The sequence below is a fragment of the Macaca mulatta genome, chromosome 11, assembly GCF_049350105.2.
Source record: "Macaca mulatta isolate MMU2019108-1 chromosome 11, T2T-MMU8v2.0, whole genome shotgun sequence".
In the NCBI taxonomy this organism is placed as follows: domain Eukaryota; kingdom Metazoa; phylum Chordata; class Mammalia; order Primates; family Cercopithecidae; genus Macaca; species Macaca mulatta.
In genome coordinates, this window is record NC_133416.1 from 112,601,160 (window position 1) to 112,617,725 (window position 16,566).

The window sequence follows — 16,566 nt, forward strand, 5'->3', positions numbered from 1 at the left end:
GCTATTCACCCTGAGAAGGGTAAGAAGAGCACCGGCCTGGTTTTAGCAAGTTCACAGTAAGTGAGCTAGAAGTGGAATTAATAGAAACTGTCAGACAGAGGAAACCCAAAGCTATCCATCTGTAATCTGAGTTGCAGTGCTTGCCTTTGGTCAGTTGCTTTTATTTCTTTTCTTCTTTCTTTTTCTTGCATGCCAAGTGTCAAGCCAACTTTGCTAAGGTACATATGACTAAACAGTATCTTACTCTACAAGAGTGAGTCGTATTTAAACCATCAACTGAGGATTTATCTTTTCAACAATCCCAAAAGACATTGAAAGTGGGGAGAATATGAGTTACGGGGTCCACCTTGAATAACACTTGTTTCTGCAAACAATTTTATTAACGCTGTGGGTGAAAGTCTGAATCAGAGCCCTGTAAGTGTGTGACCTTAGGCTAGGAGATGATTATGATACTCAACGGGTGGCTTGATCCTCGACTCATTCTTTCTCCTTGATCACCTGTTCTTTGATAAAAGAAGCTACATTTTTTGCTAACAAAAGACCTGATTTTAATTGAATGCCCAATGTATTTTCTGTGTGTGTGTGTGAGAGAGAGAGAAAAGGGGAGAGAGAGAGAGAGAAAAGGGGAGAAAGAGAGAGAGAGAGAGAGAGAGAAAAGGGGAGAAAGAGAGAGAGAGAGAGAGAGAAAAGGGGAGAGAGAGAGAGAGAAAAGGGGAGAAAGAGAGAGAGAGAGAGAGAAAGAGAGAGAGACTTGCTCTGTTGCCCAGGCTGGAGTGCAGTGGTGCGATCATGACTCACTGTAACTTCGACCTCCCGGGCTCAGGCAGTCTTCCCATTTCAGCCTCCTGAGTAGCTGGGACTACAGGTGCAAGCCAGCATGCCTGGCTACTTTATTTTGTATTTTTTGAAGAGACAGGGTCTCCCTTTTTTGCCCCAGCTGATCTTGAACTCCTGGGCTCAAGATATCTGTCTGCCTCGGCTGCCTGAAGTGCTGAGATTACAGATGTAAGCCACTGTGCTGGGCTCAGTGAATTTATTAAACCTGGTCCAAATTGGTGAATACATGGTTCTGTGGTTCTTAGGGAACGTTCTCATGGTTTAAAAGGTCTTATAGCTAGGCGTGGTGGCGCGTGCTTGTAGTCCCGGCCACTCAGGAGGCTAAGGTGGGAGAATCACTTGAGCTGAGGAATTCGAGACCAGTGTAGGCAACATAGTACAAGAAAATATACGTTAGCCAGGTGCGGGGTGTGCGCCCGTGGTCCCAGCTACTAGGGAGGCTGAGGTGGGAGCATTGCTTGAGCCTGAGAGGTTGAGGCTGCAGTGAGCTGTGATTGTGCCACTGCTATCCAGCCTAGGCTACAGAGCAAGACCCTGTCTCAGAAAAGAACAAAACAATAATAAAAAATAAATAAATACAGGGTTTTCCTGATAAGATGGTATTTGAGGTTATGATTAAAAAATATTTCACTCTTATGTTTTTTCAAATGTTGCATTGCTTTCCACAAATTTTTCAAATGATACAGATGATGAGAAACAACATTGTCTTGATACCAGAGAAAGCAATTTACCAATAGGTTTTCAGTCATGCTTACCCTGGAAAAACGAGCTTACTATACAAGTTTATTCTTCAGAGTAGTGGCTCGTGTGTAACTAGAACATGGAATCACTGCTCAGTAAATTAATGTAAATCCTTTAGTACTGGCTTCCTCCAGCACTCTTTGGACTCCAGAAGTCAGTCTTCCTTCTAAGATTGGCTCTGGGCACAGATGTAAAGCAGATGTTGTTTCGACCAAACCCCAGCCCTTGGTTCCAGTCCCTTCCCTTGGGTCTTCCTTCCCCTTTCACTTCTCTAATGGACTTAATGTCTAGCACAGGTCCCCTAGCAAGAGCAGTATTTGTCTTGATGTGTCATGTGCTTGTTTCCAGATTACCCTTGATCCCTTGGTACTTTGGGCTAGTTTCTCTTCCCCTGCATTGGCACCAACGTTTGACTCCATGGTTGTGAAATTGGAGAAGTCCTGAGAAGCCTCAATTCTTGGGGCCAGGCCATAAGAAGTGGGAGGGAAACTGGTAGAATTCACCTTTTACTTTTTGTTTTTAGGTGATTTGGTTTATGGCACCTGATCCCTTATCTCCTCTAATTCTGCATTTTGGTTCTCTTGGTATAAGCCTTATTTTCAAGGTTTCTTCCCCATTTCTGGTCACTAAGTTGACCAGATTAAGGGGTACTCTTGTTGTCCCCAAGTTGCCTCTCTCTCATTTTCCAGTGTTTAGTGCATTGGCTTGTGGGTATCTGGGCATTGCTTCCTGAATTATGCCGTCCACCCCAGGAGGCTATTATTTAGAAGTGGATTACTACTGACTGGGTGCAGTGGCTCACACCTGTAATCTCAGCACTTTGGGAGGCCAAGGCGGGTGGATCTCTTGGGGTGAGGAGTTCAAGACCAGCCTGGCCAACATGGTGAGACCCCATCTCTACTAAAAATACAAAAATCAGTCGGGCGTGGTGGTGTGTGCCAATAGTCCCAGGTACTTGGGAGGCTGAGGTAGGAGAATCACTTGAACCTGGGAGGCAGAGGTTGCCGTGAGCTAAGATCGCGCCACTGCACTCCTGTTGGGGCAACAGAGCTAGACTCCTTCTCCAGGAAAAAAAAAAATTACGATCATACCATGAGCGATTTATCCTGGTTGCTGTTTGTCCACTTGCTCCTTTTCTGAGGGAGAAAGATTATGTTTAAACTGAGTTTGTAGAGATATTTGGACCAATTAACTCCCAAAGAGTGTGATCGAGTGCAGCAGCACAGCTTGACCTCTTTTCTAGTTTCAGCCACCGTGGACTGGCCTCGTCTTCACTTTGCTTATCTCCTCCAGCACAGAATAATTCAATCTCCAGGCCCTGCTCTCTGAGGGAAGATTCTAGAGGGTGAAGTCATCTCATTCCTTGCTCTTACTGATCTGCATTAGGACTGACTGCAGAGACTAGGGCCTTGCTGCCTCCTTCTGAGGACCTTCTGGGCCCTATCCGTGGCTGCTGTTTTCACAAGGCTGGGGAGGGTGTGGCTTTGTGTTCTGCTCTCCCTCCCCGTTTCTTTCTCTGGTTTGGGGGACAAATTTTGTAGTCCATCAGCAATCACAGCTGTAGACCATGCAGTGGTTACTGCCCTACAACTGGAGTTTCTGGTCAACTTAGTGACCAGAAAAGAAAATAATCGCATCCTTGGTGAAGAACGGAGCGGCTCATCCAGGAGCTTACGTGGCTGTGGATGTTCTGGCCTGAGTGTGACCATTTCCAGCAAGACATTCTGGATCCTCAGAGCTGAGGAAGGAGCAGACACTATTTTTATAACTTCTGAAACCTAACAGAAATCTACGTGTGCCTACAGTGATGTGTACCTGTAAATGTAAAATGTATTTGCCTTTGATTTGAATGACATAAGCTACCTGTGGGCACCTCAGTTATCCCATGCCCATCAGAAGCTCCTTTTGGCACTTAAGTGTCTAAGAAAATATTGACAAGTGAATTATTATAATTACTATTTTTTGAGATGGGGCCTTGTTCTTTCACCCGGGCTGGAGTGCAGTAGCATGATCTCAGCTCACTGCAACCACTGTCTCCCATGCTCAGGTGAATATCTGGGCTGCCTCATCTTAGATAGATCTTTATTTATTTATTTATTTATTTTGAGACTGAGTCTCTCTCTATCGCCCAGCCTGGAGTGCAATGGCGCAATCTAGGCTCACTGCAACCTCTGGCTCCCAGGTTCAAGTGATTCTCCTGTCTCAGCCTCCCGAGTAGCTAAAATTACAGGCACACGTCACCATGCCCAATTAATTTTTGTATTTTTGGTAGAGACGGGGTTTCACCATGTTGGCCAAGCTGGTCTCGAACTCCTGACCTCAGGTGATCCGCCCGCCTCAGCCTCCCAAAGTGCTGGGATTAAAGGTGTGAGCCACTGCACCTGCCCTGTAGATCATTTTAAGAAATCAATGTACCTTTTTCACTCACAAGAGGGAGGCTCTTGTGATCCTTCCACCGCCACCTCCTATAGCTGGGACCACAGGCGCATACCACCACACCTGGCTAATTTTATTTTATTTTCTGTGTTCTTAGTAGAGACGAGGTCTTGCCATGTTGCCCAGGCTGAAATTATTAAGGCAGGTAAAATCTTTCAAAATAAGGAGTTTTGTCGGGGGGAAAAAGGTATGTTGATTTCTTAAAATGGTTTCCATATGGGGCACCCCCTATGTTTGGATAGCCAGGGCATTATTCAAAACTTGAGAACTTGAGAACAAGGATTCAAATCCCAAAGACTTTAAGTTTCTTGTAAAAGTGTTGAGTGATAAAATAAATTTAGCATCCCAATTTTGAATGGCCAGAGGATAATGTCCACTTCTCTTACCAAGAAATGACCTTTATTGAAATGAGTCCCCCACACCAGAAGGTGTGCTTTTTAGACTTTTTGGACTATGGAGCCTAAAAGCCTAATAACCTGAGGCAATTGCATTGGCCTGTCAGGAGTTTGGCTTAACATGTCCGGGCTTTCCTTTTACCCGGCGTCTTTGTTGCTGTGTATTGACCCATTTTTTCCCTTACGCTAAAGCTTGTGCAGTTGGGGCAGGACCACGCCACCCCAGCAGGTAGGATGCCCATGTCCCCTTGAACACTGGCTGGACAGCATTTGGTCTCTCTCCAGGCAGCTCAACACAATGGCTTGGACCTATCCTTCCACAAGAAGAGTTGGTTTAGACCAACCACCACTTTCTGATTTAACCTTAGTCTGGACCTGGTTGTCCAGTTGAATAGATTCTAATGTAACTGCTCGTCAGGACAACCTTTGTACCTGCATAAAAATGACTTATGTGGCAATTTGACAAGATCTGCAAAGATTGATGGTCCCTGGCAGCTGTCAGAGGTTGTTTCTCATGCTGATGAAACAGGCTAGGAGTCTTCTACCATCTCATTTCCGACTTTTCTTGAGTGGGATGATACAAATTGGAGAGCTCCAGCTACAGGAAGGTGCATGTTTCTCTAATGCAAATTAGCATGGGCCCACAGTGCATGAAGCAGGAATTAGGATCACACAAATCTGGGTTTGAATTCTGGCTCTATGACTTAGCTTCGTAACTTCGATCATGCTACTCAGTTTTTCATTTTTAAAATGTGAGCAGTACTGGCCTTGCAAGATTGTATGAGGATTAAATGAACTAATATAATAGAATTAGCAAAGTGCCAAGTATAGTTACACAATCAGGTTGAGAGATGGAGTGATGGTCAAAGCTTTTGCAAAAGCAGTATGGAGGTGAATTGCCCACTTTAGGAGAAGCCACTATGTTCGTCTTTCACAGGAAGTGTTTTTGACTTTTCCGTCTTTCTACCTGAGAAGGAGAGTGGTGAATCAGAATATGGAGCATGGCTTTGGTGCCAGGTGGATGGGGTATGGATGTTGGTCATACTTGTTAGTCTTGTATGTTTATGAATTACATGGCTTTCTGTACCTGGTTCCTCAGGCCCAGGCTCTCAGAGCTGTTGTGAGGAATAGCATGGATGCACGTGCAGTGCCCTGCACTGTGCCTGACACACAGGAGGGACTCATGAATGACATCATTGTACCCATGGAGTCCTGGTCTCTAGTCCTAGTGTTGTAGAATAACTGTTTGTGGAAGGAATGGATGAAGTGACAGTCTTATACATGGAAGTGTGTATGCAAAGGCAGGCTTTACAACTCAGTGGAAGGTTTAAAAGAGTAGACGTCTGGCCGGGCGCGGTGGCTCATGCTGGTATTCCCAGCACTTTGGGAGGCCAAGTTGCACAGATCACGAGGTCAGGAGTCAAGACCAGCCTGGCCAACATGGTGAAACCCTGTCTCTACTAAAAATACAAAAATTAGCTGGGTGTGGTGGCACGTGCCTGGAATTCCAGCTACTTGGGAGGCTGAGGGAGGAAAATCGCTTGAACCAGGGAGTCAGAGGTTGCAGTGAGCCAAGATTGCACCACTGCACTCCCAGCCTGGCGACAGAGCAAGACTCCATCTCAAAAAAATAAAAATAAAAAAAGAGTGGATATCTTATAAGGCTTTATAGGTGGTATTTTTTAAGATTTGGCACTATATCTGAAGCTTAATTTATTCTCAAATAAATATGGCAACTACATTATCCTTTCCTGCCAGTTATACGTGTAAGGTTGTTGATTAATTTTATAACGGAGAACACAGATTGAGTTTTAAGATATTGAATAATTTCACAGGAGAAAGTAAATGACTATTTTCCTACATTTGGGAAAGTGAAAATATATTTTAAAACCTTGAATATATCCTTAAGCACAGTTAAGCAAAAGGGGAAAGAATTAAAATAAACAAATTTGTAAATGGATGTGAAAAGAATAGTTGTGGCAGGAAATGTGTGGCATAAACGACCAGTTACACACAGGTTCATGTGATCTCATGAGAAAGTTAATCACTCAGGAGCAAAGTTAACAGTTCTTATCAGAACTTATCTTGAACAAGTTTGTCCTCATCATTTCTCCATTATCTATACTAAAGGATTATAAATCCATTTTAATTAAAAGTAGTGAACAACACTTTGTTATACCACATCAATAAGCATAACACCATTAGTACAACTTTGACACTTTCGAATTAAAAAACGATCCAGCATGAACAAGAGGTGAATGAAGCTGATAACCATCTGGTGCATTTAGGTTATATGCTCAGTTTGGGTGAATTCGGTCTCAAGATGGATTTTGTACTCTCTTGCAGTATTAGCTGTTCACGGCCAGCGTTCACCAGATAATTGTTAAATCTGCACTTTCCTTCTTTATAGACTTGGACTTGTTGTTCCAATAAAGCAAAAATCTCATGCACATGTATAGTCACATTTGAAATATCACAACTTTTAAGTGGGTAAAATCAGAGTTAAGACAGTCTCTGAATCAGAAGAGTCAATGACGTTTAGATGTTTGCAGTCTGCTTTTTTCTCAACTGAAGCCCCTTAACATTACAATTTGAATTCAGCCAGATACATTGGAGTCTTGTTGAATTTTTTTTCTTTCAGAAAAGCAACTTATGTGTGCCAACTAGTGCTTCAAGGAAAGTGTCCTGATTCTCTTAGAAATATGCCAAGGAATTCTGGTAGAATATGGACTCCTTTTTTTTTTTCTTTTTTCTTTTTTTTTTTTTTTTTGAGACCAGGTATCCCTCTGTTACCCAAGCTGGAGTGTAATGGCGTGATCTCTGCTCACTGCAACCTCCGCCTCCCAGGTTCAAAGATTCCTGTGCCTCAGCCTCCTGAGTAGCTGGGACTACAGACATCACCATGCGTGGCTAATTTTTGTATTTTTAGTAGTGATGGGGTTTCACCATGTTGGCCAAGCTGGTCTCGAACTCCTGACCTCAAGTGATCCACCCGTATCAGCCTCCCGAAGTGCTGGGATTACAGGCATGAGCCACCACACCTGGCCTGCATTCATCTTAATGCAAGGAGAGAATCTGTGCATTTTAAAGTAGTGATCCCCTCTAAATGTGTCCTTTTAAACATTTTCCCTGTCTTTGCAGTATATCATGTATGAAATGGCTCATGTTTTTAGATAAAAATAAATCAAATAGGCATTAACTCTTTTTGCACTGAAGAAATCTTTCAGTGCCTATAGTTGTGCCACTGAAGTGTCAGAAGAGATCTAAAATCATGTATTAGGTCTGGAAGAGACCTGAGGGGTCCTCTGGTCAACCAGCTTATTTTACAAATGAGACACAGGCTGGCAGCTCGCCCACAGCCTGTGTCTGTCACACAGGGAGTAGGTGGTACACACACGACGATAACTCAGGCTTCTTTCCAATTTCAGCTGCCCTCAGTTTTCCATTTCATTTGGCAGTTGTGCATTTTGGCATTTGCTGTATTCACACATTTTGGTTTGTAGGAAATTACCAAGTTTTAATGTATGAACGATTGAGGTGAAGGCAGAATATTGTCACAGAAACACTTGATGGATAGTTTTGCTCCTCTGCTTAAGTCTGATGGAAACACTTGAAATAAAATTGACTTTAACTCAGTAGTCCCTTTTTCTCACAACCAAAAATGAAGTCCCCGACTATGTAACCAACTGTCTCATAGCAAATGTTTCTGACCTTTTAGAACAGAAGAATCCATAACAGAAGATGACAAGAGGAGGTATGTTTGGTGTTGCAGCTGGCTTTAGTTTGAATGGTTTTGGCCATACCTCATGGATTTAACACACTGTAGTACATTCCCAATAACACAGATTCCTCCAGGAAAACTATTGGCACAGAGAATACAGGTAGGGGCATATGGTCTGAAAAAGAACTTGCCCAGGATTCATCATCTTTCCTCCTTCCAAGCAAACTTGGTTTTTGTTCTATGCATGTGGCATGTGCTAATTTTCATCCTACGACGTTTGGGTGTGCTCTTCTCCCTAACTGGACGGCTTCCCTTCATTCTCTCAGCCTTCCCTGTCCTGCTACTTCTCTGATTAACTGCACTCCACCCTCATTTCTCTCTTGCTCTCTCTGCCCTCATTTTGTATCTCCCTATTAGTAAGATATCTTTGTGTATCCATAATGCCTATTGTCATACCACGTTGACCACTCTGAATTCTTGATAAATGTTAACTGTAACATGTCACTGTATAATATTTAATACTATACTAAATTGTAACATCCCAAATTATTTTCTTCTTTCTCATTACAAGTAAAATATCTAAAAATTCTAACGCAATACATCTTTCTTTTTTTTTTTAAAATAGCTTCTTTTTAACCTAGGAAACCAATTATATTCCCAAGGGCCATAATATTCTAGATTCTACTTTTGAAAAACCATGAGCTATTTTAATAATTATGTAATTGTTTGGAGTACTCCATGCTTCTGTTGCTTACTGTAAATAGAGAGTACCATTTAAATTGGTTTGATTTCTTTTTTATCAAGAAACTATGGAGGAGTATATGTTGGCCTACCATCTGAAGCTGTCAATATGGTGTCCAGTCAAACAAAGACAGTTCGGAAAAGTAAGTGAAATCATGTGCTACTGATTTTCCGTTCTTATTTATTTTTGTGTTTTATGAAAAAGCATGAAATTTGTATTTCGGCTTGCTTGACTCAATCTATGTATTGGCCATAGTGAACCATGTATAAGTACTGTCTGTTCATTGCAGTCATTGGTTGAAATGGCTACCCACATGGTAAGAAGAATTCCAGAGCATAATTTAGCTTTTATTTGTGGTTATGCTCCATATTTTTAATTTCTTGTTAATTTTAGTGATGATCAGTGTGAAAATGAAAGCTAATATTTATGTAAGTTTATGGCATTTTCATAGAACAGAAAGGTAAATTTCTGTAATATAAGATGACTGACTGATAAGCAATCTGCTGTTTAAAGGAAAAGTAATTGCCTATTGCATAATTAAATGAAATGAGGCTCCATTTTCTGAGTTTTAATAGATAGCAATTATGGGGCCAATGAAGTCCTTTTGATAGGCACCTTTTGATTGATAGATAGCTTCTTGCTCAAGGCAGTTTTTAAGTGAGGCTTATGGTAAACAACGCTGATTTACAAAACCACTGTACAAGGTATTGTCTGATATATAGTTTTAAATGACTATTAATATGTTCGCTTTATACTCAAGGCTATATTACATTATTTTTAACATACTATATTTGTTCCTCATTGTTCTTCCCATACTTTGTGATTTAGAATAGCAAATACTTATATGTCATTACTGTTTACAGTTCTATAGAAAATTAGAATATGTTATTTATAATCTGAACATTCAACTTTTCTTAATTTTCTCTTTAAGATTAGAAGAAAATAACATCATGACTCAAGAATCAAGAGGTAGTGTGTATTTTTCTAAATAATTCTATATATTTAGACTTGTTGATGAATGGACTGTAGATATTATTTGCTCTATCTTTCTAAGAAATCCTGAACTGAACCTCACAATTTAAAGAAGGGGTTTCATCCTATAGAATTGAGTGTGTTTTATTGCAAAGAGGTGAATAATCAGATCAATTTTCTTTCATCTACTTTTTTTCCATTTCATTTTGTTAAAAATGAAACTTAATTTATTTAGTAAGAGCAAGCTAAGTGTCTACCTAAAACGTTCAGATCTCACCCTTCTTCACTGCAAAAATCTTTGAGGGCCTAGGACTTGAGAAATGGCAGGGAGAGACCAGAGAGGCTAGAACTGGGAATTAGATTAGAATCGATTTTAAGTGGTATTAGCCAGTGGTTAATACACAGAGAGGAGATGTGTCAGTACCAAAACTCCAGTAGAGATGGGCAATCGATCAATTAAGTCCCAAACACTTAATACTGATTCTAATCTAACTGAACAGAGATGTAATTATGCAGGAAGGAATAGTAAGAATCAGAGTATAAGTTAACAGATTGGTTTTACAAAACACATTCAGTATGGAGACGACGAAGAGCTAGGAGTTGGAATTATAATAAGACAAACAAGAATAAGGACAAGAGAAAAATAGCTTTCATTTATTAACTGCCCTGCATACCAGTCTCTAAAAGACGTGGAGCAGCATTTCCATACAGACAAAGAATCTTCGTTCACTGGGTCCAACAAGGGTCCAACAACACATTCCATGCTGGGCTCCCCACTGTATTTCACTCTTGCTGAATGACACGCAACCTCTTTTGAAGCCTCCAGTGATTAGGAATGTCCTATCTCCTGAGATAGCCCATTCTCTTCTGGAAGTCAGGCAGCCTTGGTTTTGAATTCAGGCTCTCATTGACTAACTGGGCAAGTTCCTTCCCCTTTATGACCTCAGTTTTTTTATCTGAAAAATGGAGCCAATACTTAAACTGAAGAGTTGTTGATCGGATTAAATATGAAATAAATGGTAGCGTCTGCTATCATCATTGTCATCACCACCATACTATGAATTTTTTTAATAACCAAAGTCTAACCATTGGCAGACCAAAAGCAAGACTGATTTGATACTGAACCAACTTCTCGCCCAGGGCCAGTACTAGATTTGCTATTTGGGATGAGGTGGGATTACAGACTAATTTCACAGGTGGAGACAAACAAGCTTTCCTGCTAGAGAAAGGAGACATAGAAACTGTAACCCGTTTCTTCCTGACAAGAACTTAGAACAATCTTTGGGTAGCTACATCTTTGAAGATTTTCTCATCAAGGCAACATTATGGAGGTTTATCCCCTCGTACCCATGAACACAGGGTGTTCGGTTTCTTTTTGGGAAGTCACTGGAGAGTTTCTATTTCTAGTATTTTTAACATAGTTCTAGCCCTCCATATAGATTTCTGAGTTCCCTGCTAATTTTCTCCTGTGCAGAAGTACTTTTATTATTTGTATCAAATAGAAAAGGTAAGTCGAAACCAAGAATATACTGCTGTTTACCCTCCTGGAAACAGAATGTGTTTCAAAAAGCAAGGGAATAGAGAGGAAAGAGGTGCTGCCTAGATAGCTATGAGGAGACTGGGCAGCTCTGCTACCAACACAGACCTAAGATGAGTCCCTTAACTTCCCTCAGCTTGTCTCAACCACAGTTTTCTCATGGGAGTGTTAGACACGATGATTGCTCACCCTCGTGGGTGGATCTGAAGTTCGCTGGTAACACTTCAGCAATAATCCTGGTGAGCAAGCTCATATCACTTTAGGCAGCTAGCTAAAACATTTCTTCCTGTTCATGGCTGTAAATATATAGTATTTTATTGCCACCCCTCTCTTATCTCAATTTTCCCCGTTCTTTAACTCTTCCTTTTTTTTTTTCTATTACCCTTACATTTTATTTATTTACTTATTTTTTATTTTTATTTTACTTCAAGTTCTGGGATACATGTGCTGAACGTGCAGGCTTGTTACATAGGTATACATGTACTGTGGTGGTTTGCTGTACCTATCAACCTGTCATCTAGGTTTCAAGCCCTGCATGCATTAGGTGTTTGTCCTAATGCTGTCCCTCCCCTTGTCCCCCACCCCCAACAGGCCCAGGTGTGTGATGTTCCCCTCCCTGTGTGTTCTCATTGTTCAACTCCCACTTATGAGTGAGGAAATGTGGTGTTTAACTCTGTCTCTAAACAATTAGTTTGATCCTGGTCTTTCTGTAGCCTCCTTTGTATTATCTGAAAAGTTTTCTAAGTTGATAAGCTGCCCATTTTCCTTAGATGCTAAGCATCCATTGTGGTCCTTATCTGTGACATGCCTGAACTCATGGCTTTCTAGGCCTTAGTTGTTGGGCAGAAACCCCGATGAGAAGACTTCAGAAAAGAGATGTTTCATGGAGAGAATTGGAGACACTTTTGTTGTTGTTGTTGTTTGTTTGTTTTTTACCTAACATGTGGACTCTCTCTGAACTAAATGCACTCAGTGATCAAAGTTGATTTGGTTTGGTTGATTTTGAAACAAATTGAGGAATGATTTCAGAATCTCTTAAAGTTACTTATGACCGGGCACGGTGGCTCAAGCCTGTAATCCCAGCACTTTGGGAGGCCGAGACGGGCAGATCACGAGGTCAGGAGATCGAGACCATCCTGGCTAACACGGTGAAACCCCATCTCTACTAAAAAATACAAAAAACTAGCTGGGCCAGGTGGCGGGCGTCTGTAGTCCCAGCTACTTGGGAGGCTGAGGCAGGAGAATGGCGTAAACCCAGGAGGCGGAGCTTGGGTGACTCCAGCCTGGGCGACAGAGCGAGACTCCGTCTCAAAAAAAAAAAAAGAAAAGAAAAAAAACGTTACTTATGTCAGGATGCACATGTGTAGTTTCTTGTGCAGATGACCCTAGGGTGAAAGTTATACCCACTTAGATGTGCAGAGTACTTCCAGCACAGAGGGGCTTAAGTGATGCTTCTCAGGTGACAGTGGGTGGCCTGGCTGCATCAGAATCCCATCGGGGAGCGCCGTGTAATGTGGAGGGCTAGGCTCTCCCAGGAGGTTCGGACCAAGTAGGGAAGGGATGGAATTGTGGCCGAACAGTCTCTATTTTTAATTCAGATGATGTTAATATAATGCAGCTAGGTTTGGGCATTGCTTATCAAGATGTATTTTAATTGTAAGTTTGTAAGTCTCTTTTCCTACCCAGCTTTGCTTCTTTATATAATTATCATCAGTGCTTAGCTCTACACTGGCCACATAAGTCTTAAATTAATATTGGGTGGATATTAAATAGGTGCTTTACTTAAAAGAAAGTCAGTAAATAACTTGTAGGCTTAAGGCTAATATATTTTTTAACCTAAGTTGTACCCGTTTGCTCACTCTTTTCTCCTCTTCTGTTGTCTCCTTAGCATGCTCATCAATTTGGAAGGAATTTGGCTCCGTGGGACATTGTAATGTGCACAGACATTTCCAAGGAAATTCTAAGCAGTCACCCTTCCCTCTTGCATTCCCCCAAATCTTAAGTGTATACATAAAACCCTGGGTACATATTGTTGTGGTAATAGAAGGGAATTGGTTAAACAGTACACTTTATGGAACTTTCTGTGGCCCCCTACGAAAGACAGGTTAACAAACTGTCATGGAGGCTGCTGTTGCCTAGCCAGGGCTGCTGCATTTTGACATTTCCACCGTGGCCACTCAACACATTTCATGGAGGTCATGTCTTTTCACTGATACTTTTTGATAGTTTTTATATAACAAAATCCTTATTCTATTTATAACTTAAGATGATAAGGCACTATAAATGAATGACCTAAAATAATATATTTGTCTGTTATCTTTCGCTATTTCTACTTCACTTTAATTTTTAGCTGTAAAATTGGTAAATGGATTCTTACAACTATCTCTTTCTGTTTTTTACTATTTGGTTTTCAAATTTCATTTAAATGTCAGAATTTCCTTTTTAGGAACAATGTGTATTTCATTGCAATATTTAAAAATAAACTCAAATTTGCATGCCATATGCACATTTTGATTACATTTTTATTTTCTTTCATGAAAGGCATGTGCAACTACAAATACTTCATAGCCATTGCGTTGCTCATTCTATGTCACGGTGTCTCTTCATTATTAGTTCTCTAGCTGTTTTGAAGGACTTGGTGATGGACGGTTAGTGGGATATCTGGAAATTAATTTGATAATGATTTGTGTATCTACGTAGTACTACAATGTAAATTACTCAATTTCCCAATGTATTTCAACAATTAAAACATTTTTATCCCTCTTCACTTACATTACTTAATTATTTTTCAAAGAACACTTAGAAGTCATACATGGCATTGTGATGTAGAGATACATTATATAAATATATAAGGATAATAATGTATAAACAGATTACTATGAAAAACCAAGTTTTTCACAGGAAGAAAGACATTATCTTATATATTTGGTCTATATGACAACCACAGGGACATCAAATTGATAAAAAATATCAAAGCTAAGAATTAGTAAGAAATTGTCCTGATACACACATTCCTGTCTCATGTTTGTAAGTCCATAATGGTATTTAGGTGGAATATCAGCAGTTTGACATATTAGGGATAACAGATAGATTGACTTTTTTTTTTTTTTTTTTTTTTTAGATGGAGGCTTGCTCTGTTGCCCAGGCTGGAGTGCCTTGGTGTGATCTCGGCTGTCTGCAACCTCTGCCTCCTGGGTTCAAGCGATTCTCCTGCCTTAGCCTCCCAAGTAGCTGGGACTACAGGTGTGCACCACCACGCCCGGCTAATTTTTTGTATTTTTAGTAGGCACAGGGTTTCACCATGTTGGCCAGGCTGGTCTTGAACTCCTGACCTCAGGTGATTCACCTGCCTCGGCCTCCCAGAGTGCCGGGATTATAGGTGTGATCACTGCACCTGGCCATATTGACTTTTAAAAAACTTTTAATTTTGAAATAATCTTAGATTCATAGAAGCACGTAAAGATTATACGAAGAGTTCCTGTATGCGCTTAACCCAGCTACTTCTAATGCTAATCTTACATGACCACAGTACCTTTGTCAGAAGAAATTAAACATAGGTACAACATGGTAAACTACAGCCTTTAATTGGATTCCATCAGTTTTTCTACTAATGTCCTTTTCATTTGTTTCAGGATCAAATCCAAGATTCCATTGCATTCTGTTGCACTTGATCATCCTGTCTCCTTATTCTCCATTTGTCTCCTTAGTCTCCCCTTCCTGGTACTTTCTTCATCTTTCCTTGTTTTTCCTGACCTTGCCACTTTTTTAGCCTGCTGATTAGATATTTTGTAGTGCATTTAATTTGAATTTGTCTGTTCTCTTATGATTGGACTGGGGTTGTAGATTTTTAGGAAGAGGTATTAGCCAGGTGTGGTGGCACACACCTACAGTCCCAGCTACTCTGGAGGCTGAGGTGGGAGGATTGCATGAGCCCAGGAGTTTGAGGCTACAGTGAGCTATGATTGCACCACTGCACTCCATCCTGGGCCACAGAACAAGACCCTGTCTCTGGAACAAAGATTGTTGGGAAGAGGACCACAGAGGTAAAGTGGCCCCCTCATTGGATCATATCATTATATCTCATGATCTCAACATGACTTATTACTGCTGTTATTAGCCTTCGTCACTTGACTAGGTGACATCTGGCAGCTTTCTCTTTGATAAAGTTTCAAGTTTTTTTCTTTCTTTTTTTTTTTTTTAATTTTGGAGATGGGCTTGCTGTGTTGCCCAGGCTGGAGTGCAGTGGCACGATCACAGCTCACTACAGCCTCAAACTCCTTGACTCAGGCAATCCTCTGACCTCAGCCTTCTGAGTAGCTGGGACTAGAGGTGCATGCCACCATGCCCAGCTAATTAAATTTTTTTTTTTTTTTTTTTTTGTAGAGGTGGGGTTTCTCTCTGTTACCCAGGCTATTCTTGAACTCCTGGCCTCAAGCAGTCCTCCTGCCTTGGCCTCCCAAAGTGCTGGGATTACAGGCGTGAGCCACCACACCTGGCCTCTAGTTTTCCGTTTTCATCCCCTGTTCCTTATAAGTGATAAGTGAACCACTAAGTTGAGACCACACTCAAGGACAGGGGAATTAAGCTTCACCGCCTGGAGAAAAGAGTATCAAGGAATTTTTGGACTCTTTTAAAGGCACTGTGGTAATTAATAAGTCATTTGGAGAAGATAGTTTGAGACCCTGCAAATACCCTGTTTCTCCTTAGAGTTTTGGCCACTAATTTTCAGGTTCATCCTTGGGTCTTGTCAGCAGCATCTGTTATGTGGCATAAAAATGTGACTTTCTATTTCCCTCGTTCCTCTACCTGTGTTATTTGGAATTATTCTCTAAGGAACATTTGTCCCTTTCCCCCCCCTTTACTTACTTATTCAGTAATTCATTTGCATCAGTATGGGCTTTTGGATATTTATTTTCTCCTTTAGGTTATAATCCAATACTCTTGCTATTTTGTTGCTCAAATTGTTCCAGCTTTGGCCTCTGGGAGCTTTTTCAGGTTGGTTCTGACATGCCCCATCCTCCCCCGCGACCTCCACCTGTTCCACCTTTGGTTGATTTTTAGTAACAAGCAGGCCTCTAAAATAAAAATCCAATTCAAAAGTTTGTTTAAAACACATTCCTAAAACTTCATCACATTTCATCATAACTGAATAGTAATTTCCATATTGTGATAAGTCTTGGCATTT

The 16,566-nt window shown here is 40.9% G+C and overlaps 1 protein-coding gene across 3 annotated transcripts in view; it reads left to right on the forward strand.

The window, feature by feature from the left end:
- Positions 1–13,327, forward strand: part of C11H12orf75 (chromosome 11 C12orf75 homolog) — a 41,889-nt gene extending 28,562 nt beyond the window's left edge. For 2 of the 3 annotated variants that reach the window (XM_015152666.3, XM_077954844.1), the window contains exons 3-6: positions 8,128–8,163; positions 8,935–9,014; positions 9,804–9,841; positions 13,270–13,327. In XM_015152666.3, coding sequence (XP_015008152.1) covers positions 8,128–8,163; positions 8,935–9,014; positions 9,804–9,808 — 121 coding nt within the window. In that variant the 3' untranslated portion in view covers positions 9,809–9,841; positions 13,270–13,327. Of the gene's footprint in view, positions 1–8,127; positions 8,164–8,934; positions 9,015–9,803; positions 9,842–13,269 lie in introns of those variants that run through there. The other variant, XM_077954843.1, reaches the window with a different exon arrangement.
- The last annotated feature ends 3,239 nt before the right edge of the window (positions 13,328–16,566 follow it).